This window comes from Schistocerca nitens, chromosome 12, assembly GCF_023898315.1.
Source record: "Schistocerca nitens isolate TAMUIC-IGC-003100 chromosome 12, iqSchNite1.1, whole genome shotgun sequence".
NCBI lineage: Eukaryota > Metazoa > Arthropoda > Insecta > Orthoptera > Acrididae > Schistocerca > Schistocerca nitens.
In genome coordinates this window covers 101,242,552-101,255,769 of record NC_064625.1, presented here as the reverse complement: position 1 = coordinate 101,255,769, position 13,218 = coordinate 101,242,552, and the positions used below count along the sequence as shown (strand labels likewise).

Genomic DNA, 13,218 nt, shown 5'->3' with positions numbered 1-13,218 from the left:
CCAAACATGCTCAATGGGGGACAGATCCGGAGATCTTGCTGGCCAGGGTAGTTGACTTACACCTTCTAGAGCACGTTGGGTGGCACGGGATACATGCGGACGTGCATTGTCCTGTTGGAACAGCAAGTTCCCTTGCCGGTCTAGGAATGGTAGAACGATGGGTTCGATGACGGTTTGGATGTACCGTGCACTATTCAGTGTCCCCTCGACGATCACCAGTGGTGTACGGCCAGTGTAGGAGATCGCTCCCCACACCGTGATGCCGGGTGTTGGCCCTGTGTGCCTCGGTCGTATGCAGTCCTGATTGTGGCGCTCACCTGCACGGCGCCAAACACGCATACGACCATCATTGGCACCGAGGCAGAAGCGACTCTCATCGCTGAAGACGACACGTCTCCATTCGTCCCTCCATTCACGCCTGTCGTGACACCACTGGAGGCGGGCTGCACGATGTTGGGGCGTGAGCGGAAGACGGCCTATCGGTGTGCGGGACCGTAGCCCAGCTTCACGGAGACGTGCATCCGTGCGTCGCTGCGGTCCGGTCCCAGATCGACGGGCACGTGCACCTTCCGCCGACCACTGGCGACAACATCGATGTACTGTGGAGACCTCACGCCCCACGTGTTGAGCAATTCGGCGGTACGTCCACACGGCCTCCCGCATGCCCACTATACGCCCTCGCTCAAAGTCCGTCAACTGCACATACGGTTCATGTCCACGCTGTCGCGGCATGCTACCAGTGTTAAAGACTGCGATGGAGCTCCGTATGCCACGGCAAACTGGCTGACACTGACGGCGGCGGTGCACAAATGCTGCGCAGCTAGCGCCATTCGACGGCCAACACCGCGGTTCCTGGTGTGTCCGCTGTGCCGTGCGTGTGATCATTGCTTGTACAGCCCTCTCGCAGTGTCCGGAGCAAGTATGGTGGGTCTGACACACCGGTGTCAATGTGTTCTTTTTTCCATTTCCAGGAGTGTATTAATACCTTCAGCTGCTGACGGGCGTTGATATATATCAACGGGGACAGGTGAAAATGTGTACCCTCACCGGGACGAACCCGGGATCTCCTGCTTACATGGCAGACGCTCTACCCATCTGAGCCACCGAGGGCAGAGAGGGTACTGCGACTGCAGGGACTATCTAACGCACGCCTCCCGCGAGACCCACATTCGCATCTTATATGTCCACACACTTGGGACACTAGGAATGTACGAATGTAGAAATTACGGGACGATGACAGATTTTTTGCGCGCGTTCTATTTAGCGACGAAGCGTCGTTCACCAACAGCGGTGACGTAAACCGGCATAATATGCACTATTGGGCAACGGAAAATCCACGATGGCTGCGACAAGTGGAACATAAGCGATCTTGGCGGGTTAATGTACGGTGCAGCATTATGGGAGGAAAGATAATTGGCCCCCATTTTATCGATGGCAATCTAAATGGTGCAATGTATGCTTATTTCCTACGTAATGTTCTATCGATGTTACTACAAGATGTTTCACTGCATGACAGAATGGTGATTTTCTTCCAACATGATGGATGTCCGGCGCATAGCTCGCGTGCGGTTGAAGCGGTATTGAATAGCATATTTCATGGCAGGTGGATTGGTCGTCGAAGCACTATACCTTGGCCCGCACGTTCACCGGATCTGACGTCCCCGGATTTCTTTCCGTGGGGAAAGTTGAAGGATATTTGCTATCGTGATCCACCGTCAACGCCTAACAACATGCGTCAGCGCATTGTCAATGCTTGTGCGAACATTACGAAAGGCGAACTACTCGCTGTTGAGAGGAATGTCGTTACACGTATTGCCAAATGCATTGAGGTTGACGGACATCATTTTGAGCATTTATTTTATTAGTGTGGTATTTACAGGTAATCACGCTGTAACAGCATGCGTTCTCAGAAATGATAAGTTCACAGAGGAACATTGGAACAACCGAAATAAAATGTTCAAACGTACCGACGTTCTCTATTTTAATGCAAAAAACCTACCTGTTACCAACTGTTCGTCTAAAATTGTGAGCCATCTGTCTGTAACTGTTACAGCGCCATCTATCACAAAGCGAAAAAAGTGGTCCAACTAAAACATTCATATTTCTTTACGTACTACACGAATATGTAATAAAAAAAAATGGGGTTCCTATTAAAAAAATTACGCAGTGATATTCGTTTGAACTATGGCAGCGCCATCTAGCGGGCCAACCATAGCGCCATCTGGTTTCCCCCTTCAAGCTAGACAAGTTACGTTCTTTGTACTTTTTTCGTTTTACGCTTATTTCGTGAGATATTTGGCCCAGTCACAATCAATGGACCACCTTGTATACACTATCTTCCACATCTTTTTAACTTCTTTTCACAATATTTTGACACACAAGTGTTTTCTCACATGTGACAGATGGTGCGGAGACGAAATGCACACACCAGCTTTGGCGAACGTGATCGTTTTGGTGGTCCACGCGTTACGGTGTGGGGAGGCGCCCTTTCAGTGGTGCAGTTGGCCGTGACTGCACTTTTTATCAGTGACAAAGCGCGACCGCATCGAACTGCGCAGTTGAAGAAGCTGTTGAAACGAAAGGATATTAGGCGGCGAATGGACTGACCTGTCCATTCCTCCGACTCAAATCCCATCGGCACGCGTGGTGTGCACTGGTGAGACATACAGCAGCACACCCACGTGCGCCAATAACCATCTAACATTTGTCAACAGCCCTGGTGGAAGAACGAAAACGAGCGGTTCTAGGCGCTTCAGTATGGAACCGCGTGACCGCTACGGTCGCAGGTTCGAATCCTGCCTCGGGTATGGATGTGTGTGATGTCCTTAGGTTAGTTAGGTTTAAGTAGTTCTAAGTTCTAGGGGACTGATGACCTCAGATGTTAAGTCCCATAGTGCTCAGAGCCATTTTTTGAAGAACGAAACGCTCTACCACAAGAACACGTGACCAACCTCGTGGCCGGCATGGTAACAAGTTGCAGAGCATGGTGATCACGCACCCTATTAAGAACCATGTCCCACCTTTCGTAATGTTCAGGGAACCATCATGAATCTCGGTGACTTCAGTGTAATTATTGTCTTAGACTAAAAGTGTAATTTCTGTTTGTTTCATAGTATTGCTTGCAGTTGCCTTCTGTGCTATGCTGTAGAAATTCCTTCTATGTAAGATTAAGTTACTTTTGTCCTTAAGTGTTGGACACTATTCTGTTTTACGGAAGACGCGAGTTTAAAAACCCAAATTTAACTCGCAAACACGACAAATGAACGTCAACAACACCTTGCAGGACCAGCAAGATGAATATCTCAAAATTTGACGAAAGCTCAAAAACAGGCTCGCGTTATTCGTCCACAAGACTAAGAGGGCCATAGACACGGGTTCCCAGGTAGATGTCGTCTTTCTTGACTTCCGCACCGTCGTTTAATGAGCAAAGTAAGAGCATATGGACTATCAGACCAATTGTGAGATTAGATTGAAGAGATCCTAGATAACACAACGCAGCATGTCATTCTCAATGGAGAGAAGTCTTCCGAAGTAAGAGTGACTTCAGGTGTGCTGCAGGGGAGTGTCGTGGGACCGTTGCTATCCACAATATACATAAATGACCTTGTGGATGACATCGGAAGTTCACTGGGGATTTTTGCGGATGATGCTGTAGTATATCGAGAGGTTGTGACAATGGAAAATTGTACTGAAATGCAGGAGGATCTGCAACGAATTTACGCATGGTGCAGGGAATGGTAAATGAATCTCAATGTAGGCAAGTGTAAAGTGTTGCGAATACATAGAACGAAAGATCCTTCATCATTTAGCTACAATATAGCAGGTCAGCAACTGGAAGCAGTTAATTCCACAAGTTATCTGGGAGTAGGCATTAGGAGTGATTTAAAATGGAATGACCATATACAATTAATCATCGGTAAAGCGGATGCTAGAATGAGATTCATTGGAAGAATCCTAAGGAAATGCAGTCCGAAAACAAAGGAAGTAGGTTACAGTACACTTGTTCGCCCACTGCTCGAATATTGCTCACCAGTGTGGGATCCGTACCAGATAGGGTTGATAGAAGAGATAGAGAAGATCCAACGGAGAGCAGCGCGCTTCGTTGCAGGATCATTTAGTAATTGCGAAAGCGTTACGGAGACGATAGATAAACTCCAGTGGAAGACTCTGCAAGAGAGACGCTCAGTAGCTCGATACAGGCTTTTGTTGCGAGAACATACCTTCACCGAGGAGGCAAGCAGTACATTGCTCCCTCCTACGTATATCTCGCGAAGAGACCATGAGAATAAAATCAGTGAGATTAGAGCCCACACAGAGAGATACCGACAATCTTTCTTTCCACGAACAATATGAGACTGGGATAGAAGGGAGAACCGATAGAGGTACTCAAAGTACCCTCCACCACACACCGTCAAGTGGCTTGCGGAGTATGGATGTAGATGTAGATGTAGATGTAGGAGTCTGGCGTTATTGGGAACAGAATCTACAATGTAGAAATCAACATACAGACAGTTTGGCAGCTGTACGGGAATTAACCAATAATGAGTGGCTTCAGCTGAAGCTGAAGAAACTTGAAGACTATCTTCTCGCAGCAGTGAGGTTATTATGAAGACTAGAAGTGGTGTTACATAGTTTTAGCTTGGTGGTGTCTCCTGGGGGGGGGGGGTGAACACTTTTTCGTCTGACGTGCTTACACTGAATGAAAACCTGATTTACAGGTTGTTGTTGTTGTGGTCTTCAGTCCAGAGACTAGTTTGATGCAGCCCTCCATGCTACTATATCCTGTGCAAGCTTCTTCATATCCCAGTACCTACTGCAACCTACATCCTTCTGAATCTGCTTAGTGTATTCTTTGTCCTGATAATAATGTCCTCCTGAGTAGTCCCCGCCCGGAGATCCAAATGGGGGACTATTTTACCTCGGGAATATTTTACCCAAGAGGACGCCATCACCATTTGACCATGTAGTAAAGCTGCATGCCCTCGGGAAAAGTTACGGCTGTAGTTTCCCCTTGCTTTCAGCTGTTCGCAGTACCAGCACAGAAAGGCCGTTTTGGTCAGTGTTACAAGGCCAGATCAGTCAGTCATCCAGACTGTTGCCCCTGCAACTAGTGAAAAGGCTGCTGCCCCTCTTCAAGAACCACACGTTTGTCTGGCCTGTCCATTAATTTAGCGGATACATCCCATACGCCAGCAGCACTGGCAGTCTCGGACTCACCTGTCCCTCTCGGTGTCCAGCTCGTCACGCAAGCGGTCCAGGTCCCTGAGCAGTGCCGCTTCCTCCCTCCTGGCCTCCTGGCGAACAGCCGCTAGCTGCCGTTCCAGCTCCAGACGTGTGCTCCTCTCCTTCTCCAGTTGTTCCTTCAGTTTGGAGACGTCTTCCACTCCCTCGGCTGCCTGTCGTCTCTCCAGCTCTGGACGTTTGGCTCTCTCCTTCTCCAGTCTGTCGTTCAGCCTGGGCGCGGCTGCTGCCTCCGCCTGCTTCACCTCCTGACGAGCCGCCTCCAATTGTCGTTCCAGCTCGAGACGTGTTCTCTTCTCTTCCTCCAGCTGCTCTTCGAGCCTGGAGATTCCGGACACCTCGACCTGCTTCACTTCTTGGGACACTGCTGTCAGCTGCTTTTCTAGCTCGAGTCGTACGCTCTTCTCTTTCTCCAGTTGCTCTTCAAGCCCGGAGATTCCAGCTGCCTTGTCCTGATTCTCTTGTGATAAAGTTGCCAACTTTCTCTGCAGTTCCAGTCGTGCACCCTTCTCTGCTTCCAGCTGCTCCTCAAGCCTGGATTTTTCGGCAGCCTTGCTCTGACTTTCCTCTTGTGACACAGCTGCCAACTTTCTCTCCAGGTCCAGCCGTGCATTCCTCTCTTTCTCCAGTTGCTCCTCAAACCTGCAGTTTTCAGCTGCCTTGTCCTGACTGACCTCTTGCGACATAGCTGCCAACTTTCTCTCCAGTTCCTGCCGTGCACTCTTCTCTCTCTCCAGCTGCTCCTCCAGCCTGGAGATTCCAGTGGCCTCCTTGCGGTCACGTTTCAGCTGGCCCTCCACCTGTGTAATCGGTTAGCAACATTAATAAGCTGAGAAAATATACAGAGAAGTGAATCAGAGGCATCTTTTTCACAGACAGAATGATTCTTTTGGAGTAAATGTAATTACTTAAAGATATTTTATATAGTGTATCTAGTAATTAAGAGACTATAACAACAGCATGGTCTTTAGATTGATACTAAGTTAGATTACATATGTCATTCATTCCATAGACACAAAGTGTAGAGATACAGTATCCATAGTTGGAGATGATCTCATAAAATCATAAAAAATAGAAATTTACACAAAAACTAATGTACTAAAATTCGTTGTTCATTCCACAGATGCTTATTGAAATGGTTCTCAAAGAGGTAATTAAGTTTCCACAGAGTAATAGAACAGCTTAGTTTGTCACAAACATGTAAAGGTAAACACTGATCAGTCAGAACATTGTGAACACCACCTACCTAATAGCCGGTATGACCACCTTTGGCACATACAACAGTTGCAACACGTGTTATCATGGAAGCAATGAGACTTTGGGTAGGTTGCTGGAGGGAGTTCACATCACATCTGCACATACGAGTAACGTAATTCCCGTAAATTTCAGGGAGGGGGACCATGAGGTCTGACACCAAGTTCAATCAGTGATTGGCTTCATATCTGGCGAGTTGGGAGGCAGCACTTCAATTGGAATTCTCCTCCATGTTGCTCGAACCACTCCATAACACTGCTGGTATTATGACATGGCGCATTATCTTGTTGAAAAATGCCAATGCCACTGGGAAACAATCGTCATGGACGGGTGTACGTGGTCTGCAACCAGTGTACGATACTCTTTGGCTGTCATGGGGCCTTGCACAAGATCCGCTAGACCCATTGATGCCCACATGAATGTTCCCCAGAGCATAATGCAGTTTTTGCTATCCCGCAGTACAGGTGTCAAGGAGGTGTTCCGCTGGAAGACTACGGGTTCGTGCCCTCCAATTGGCATGATAAAGAAAGTATCAGGATTCATCAGATCATGATTTGCCACTGCGCCAATGTCCAGTGCCAATGGTCACATGCCCATTTCAGTCATAGTTGCCGAAGTTGTGGAGTTAACATTGGCACATGCATGGACTGACAGCTGCAGAGTCCCACCATTATGGGTATTCCGTGCACTTCATGTTCAGACACACTTGTACTCTGCCCAGCATTAAAGTCTGACATTACTTCTGCCACAGTTCACTGTGTGTTCTATTTTAGTGACAGTTCACCGCCTGTTCTATTTTAGCAGTCACCCCAGCCTACAATGTCCAACATCTGTAATGAGGGGTGGCAACCCAACCCCACAATGTCTGGGCATGGTTTCACCAATGGCGGGTGTGGCCGAGTGGTTCTAGGCGCATCAGTCCAGAACTGCACTGCTGCTATGGTCGCAGGTTCGAATCCTGCCTCAGGCATGGATATGTGTGATGTCCTTAGGTTAGTTAGGTTTAAGTAGTTCTAAGTTCTAGGGGACTTATAACCTCAGATGTTAAGTCCAATAGTGCTCAGAGCCATTCAAACCATTTTTTTGTGGTTTCGTCTTGGTTTCGCCAGGTCTTGAAGACACTCACCGCAGCACTTCTGGAACTCTCGACAAGTCTGGCTGTTTCCAAAATGCTTGTTCTGAGCCTCCGAGCCACCAAAATCTGATCTCGGTCAAACTCAGATAGACTGCACCCCTGCCTCACTATATACACGGGCAGCACCATGTGTGTGTCTGACTAGCAGTCATTTCTCACCGGGTGATGCTGCTGTCACCTGGATGGGCCTACATCAGTAGTAAGTCGATGGTAATAATGTTTTGTCTGATCAGTGTATGTAGTATGGTTTCTATGCCACAAATCATTAAATGAAAATAAAATTACACTGCTTTCTTATCCTAATCATGTGCCTTGAGGTGAAATAACATGTTGTGGCCACATATTATTACTAATATATCATTGTTATTTGCCCCGTGTGGAAGATGTGCTTTGTCGGTGCTCCACAATTTTCTCTATTGTGAATGCATTTAATTGACGTTAGGGCGTTCATCTTTGACATACTAGTGTAGAAGATATTACAAATTCAGCTACATAAAAAAATCTTTGCAATTCGTACATTTAAGCACACCTATTAACCAACCTCTGGACTCTTCTTTTTGTGAGACTGTGTGCACCAGGTAAATCCAGTTCTAGATTCTAATATTTGCATTGTTTAGGTCATTTTTCCATAATCTTTCATTGACTTTATCACGGTTTGTGTGTGTCACTATACTTGGTGCATTTTCAAACATTTACGACTGCGACATAAAATTTATACTATATGCCATACATATACAGGGTGTTTCAAAAATGACCGGTATATTTGAAACGGCAATAAAAACTAAACGAGCAGCGATAGAAATACACCGTTTGTTGCAATACGCTTGGGACAACAGTACATTTTCAGGCGGACAAACTTTCGCAGTTACAGTAGTTACAATTTTCAACAACAGATGGCGCTGCAAGTGATGTGAAAGATATAGAAGACAACGCAGTCTGTGGGTGCGCCATTCTGTACGTCGTCTTTCTGCTGTAAGCGTGTGCTGTTCACAACGTGCAAGTGTGCTGTAGACAACATGGTTTATTCCTTAGAACAGAGGATTTTTCTGGTGTTGGAATTCCACCGCCTAGAACACAGTGTTGTTGCAACAAGACGAAGTTTTCAACGGAGGTTTAATGTAACCAAAGGACCGAAAAGCGATACAATAAAGGATCTGTTTGAAAAATTTCAACAGACTGGGAACGTGACGGATGGACGTGCCGGAAAGGTAGGGCAACCGCGTACGGCAACCACAGAGGGCAACGCGCAGCTAGTGCAGCAGGTGATCCAACAGCGGCCTCGGGTTTCCGTTCGCCGTGTTGCAGCTGCGGTCCAAATGACGCCAACGACCACGTATCGTCTCGTGCGCCAGAGTTTACACCTCTATCCATACAAAATTCAAACGCGGCAACCCCTCAGCGCCGCTACCATTGCTGCACGAGAGACATTCGCTAACGATATAGTGCACAGGATTGATGACGGCGATATGCATGTGGGCAGCATTTGGTTTACTGACGAAGCTTATTTTTACCTAGATAACAGAACTGGCGCATATGGGGAACCGAAAAGCCCCATGTTGCAGTCCCATCGTCCCTGCATCCTCAAAAAGTACTGGTCTGGGCCGCCATTTCTTCCAAAGGAATTATTGGCCCATTTTTCAGATCCGAAACGATTACTGCATCACGCTATCTGGACATTCTTCGTGAATTTGTGGCGGTACAAACTGCCTTAGACGACACTGCGAACACCTCGTGGTTTATGCAAGATGGTGCCCGGCCACATCGCACGGCCGAAGTCTTTAATTTCCTGAATGAATATTTCGATGATCGTGTGATTGCTTTGGGCTATCCGAAACATACAGGAGGCGGCGTGGATTGGCCTCCCTATTCGCCAGACATGAACCCCTGTGACTTCTTTCTGTGGGGACACTTGAAAGACCAGGTGTACCGCCAGAATCCAGAAACAATTGAACAGCTGAAGCAGTACATCTCATCTGCATGTGGAGCCATTCTGCCAGACACGTTGTCAAAGGTTTCGGGTAATTTCATTCAGAGACTACGCCATATTATTGCTACGCATGGTGGATATGTGGAAAATATCGTACTATAGAGTTTCCCAGACCGCAGCGCCATCTGTTGTTGAAAATTGTAACTACCGTAATTTCGAAAGTTTGTCTGCCTGAAAATGTACTGTTGTCCCAAGCATATTGCAACAAACGGTGTATTTCTATCACTGCTCGTTTAGTTTTTATTGCCGTTGCAAATATACCGGTCATTTTTGAAACACCCTGTATATGTATATTACAAATTGTAAATTACATTTGTGCTTCTTAGGTGTCTTTGGCAACAGAACATTATTTAAAAATAATCATTACATCATTTCATTGTACATTCAGGTGACAAAAGGTAAATTTTTGATAGTTTTTCAGACACTTACGAGTGTTTTCGCACAACGTATTCCATAGTAAGTTTTGAGCTACACTTGGACATTAAGTAAACTTTGGCAGAAATATCTATGCAGAAAATCATTTCCCCCTTATTGCAGTCTACGGACAGTACTTACCTGATTACCACAACACTTCCACATCTTTCCGCTCATTGCCCTGTTTCTTCTGTCTGAAATACAGTGAGGTAACAAAAGCCACGAGACACCACCTAATATCATGTCGGATCTCCTTTTGCCTAGCGTAGTGCAGCAACATGACACGGCCTGGACTCAACAAGTCGTTGGAAGAAATATTGAGGCATGCTGCCTCTACAGCTGTCCATAATTGTGAAAGTGTTGTCGGTGCAGGATTTTGTGTGCAAGCTGACCTCTCAATTATGTCACATTAATGTTCGAGGGATTCATGCCCAAATCATTTGCTAGAATTCTATTTTGTATATTTTAAAACTGTTCAATCAGGTATTTTATGAGTTTGCCAATTCAAATTGTGACTCGTTGATATGGTAGTCATAGTATACAATGTTTTTTTTTTCCATTTTATGGAGTACACAGTTTAAAATATCTGAACATTTAAAGAAGTTGCCAGTCATGCACCACTTTGGAATCTCATCAAGATCTGCCTATTTGCATAGATTTTTCCGAACAGTACTTCATATATTGAAGCCTGACATGCTCTCAGCTACTCATTATCCTACAAATTATGAAGTATAGATCTACAGATTAATAACAGCAGTTACAGACTTGCTATCAAACTATAGTAAATTTCTGAAACACTTGTTCTGGATAAGACTATAGAAATCTGCCAGCTCTGTATTCTCTTCTGTATTGTTCTATGCCAACATCCATGTTTTAACCAAGATTGTGTTGCAAGTGTTTGTAGATTGTAGATTGTATTTTATTGGTCCTGTTGTCTACATAGCAGCTTATGCATAAGACATTGGACAAGTCAAGTTATAAATATACAGGCTGAAAGTAATTTCAAGGCATACATATTTAAGCTTACAATAATACACTTTACACACAAGTATTTATATAACACATTTCATAAATTTAAATATTCTTCAATGGAGTAAAAGCAGTGATGCTGTAAATATGACTTTAGAGATTTTCCAAATGTATTGACCTCAGTGATAGCTTTTATGTTTTCAGGAAGTTTGTTATAAAGCTTAACTCCCATGTGAAAAGTACCTTTTTGGCACAGTGCTGTGCTGATTTGAGTCACATGTAAGTTTCTGTTTTGTCTGGTAAAGTGCTCATGTATGTCACAGTTTTTTTGCAGTCTCTGGTCCTTGCCTATTACATTTAATTTAAAGAACAAAAGGGTTTCCATAATGTATACACACGGTAATGGGGGAATACCAGATGTCTTAAACAGGGGTTTACAAGAGTCTCTAGGCTTGCACCCAAACAAGATTCTAATGGCCCTTTTTTGTAGTTTAAAAGTGCTATTAGCTATTTTAGAGTTTCCCCAGAAGGTGACCCCATATCTAAGACGAGAATGAAAGTACGCATGATATGCATTCAATACTGTTTTCTCACTACAGCATGATTTTAATGAACAAAGAAGATAACATGTTTTGCTCAGTTCTGCATTGAGACATTCAATATGCTTATTCCATCTGATGTTACTCTGCAGCCAAAGTCCTAAGAATTTGGTTTCAGTACTGTTACCAACTGGTTCGTCATTGATAGACACTGATGGGATAAACATGTCCTTGTTAGGAACATTGTGGAATTTTAGAGCAACAGTTTTCTTACTGTTTATTACAAGCTGATTACTCTGTGCCTAGCTGCTAAGTTGTTTCGTGACCGTGTTTACTGTCTGCTGTAACTGTTCATCATCGTCTCCTTTTAGTAGAATCGTGGTGTCATCTGCAAATATGATTGATTTGTGTGCATCAATATTTAAGCTTAGATCATTTATGTACAGAAGAAACAGAAGAGCTCCCAATACGGATCCTTGGGGTACACCACATTTTATTTGTTTATAGTCAGATAAGTGATTAGATACAGTTTTTAGTTCAATATTTGTGTGCTTGACGCACACTGCCCGCATACGATTTGTCAGAAAGGAACTGATCCACTTGTTGGACAGACCTCGAATACCATATCTTTCTAGCTTTGATAGCAGAATTTTATGGTCCACCATGTCAAAAGCTTTTGACAAGTCAATAAAGACTCCTATTGTTTCCTGTTTTTTGTCCATCAGGTTTAGGATGGAATTGATGCACTCATAGACAGCAGTTGTCGTTGACCTCTTATTTCTGAATCCATGTTGTTCATTACATAGGATGCTGTTTTTATTTAAAATTTCATAAGTTTCTCATACATAACTTTTTCCAGTACTTTAGAGATGCAGGAGGAAATTGTGATGGGTCTGTAGTTATTTACATTGTCTTTATCCCCTTTTTTATATACAGGAATAACTTTTGATGTTTTTAACACATCAGGGAAAGTGCCTGCCTGAAGTGAGCAGTCGCATAAATGTGTGAGTACTTCAATTAGGTTTGATGCACTCTTCTTTAACATTGTTGCAGGTATACCATCAATACCTGCCGATTTGGAATTTTTTGGTCCTTTTATTGCTTTAGCTACTTCATCTTGTGAAACAGAACTGATGTACATTGATCCTCTACATGTACTTATTTTATATTCATTTGCCTGGATGCTCTTAAAGTTTGATTGCAACATACTTTCAGCAACACCTGGGTGTTGTTGTTTACTTAACACAAACATCTTTTTAATGTCATTTCAGGGAAGACTTTTGTGTCCATGTTTCATTTACATCATTGGACATGAGTGGAACGAAGAAGGAAATGCATGTATCTGTGTTACCACTGCCCTCAAGATAATCACAAAGGCAGTGGCTGAGTGCTGACACACATGAACACACGTGTGGGTTTCCCTCTTAGTTTCAATCATGTCCAATCGTGTAAATAAAACATGGAAACAAAAGTCTTCTGTAAAACCACATCAAAAAGATATTCACATTCTAATGTGAGACTTATTATTGGCAGTCATTACAAAACTAAGATAAATAAAGCTTGTAACACAACATTGATTAAAACAGTAAAGTTGGCAGCCTTTGTAAACAGAGGGCAATAGGCATGAAATATATAGCTTGTTGCCGACAAAGAGGCCACTTGGTTCAGGGATGTCTTGG

At 44.3% G+C, this 13,218-nt stretch overlaps 1 protein-coding gene across 2 annotated transcripts in view; it reads right to left on the bottom strand.

Moving 5' to 3' along the window:
• The window catches only part of LOC126215227 (plectin), a 233,579-nt gene that overhangs the window by 91,894 nt on the left and 128,467 nt on the right, over positions 1 to 13,218 (bottom strand). For both annotated transcript variants that reach the window (XM_049941893.1, XM_049941894.1), the window contains exon 8: positions 5,218 to 6,041. In XM_049941893.1, coding sequence (XP_049797850.1) covers positions 5,218 to 6,041 — 824 coding nt within the window. The remainder of the gene's footprint in view (positions 1 to 5,217; positions 6,042 to 13,218) is intronic.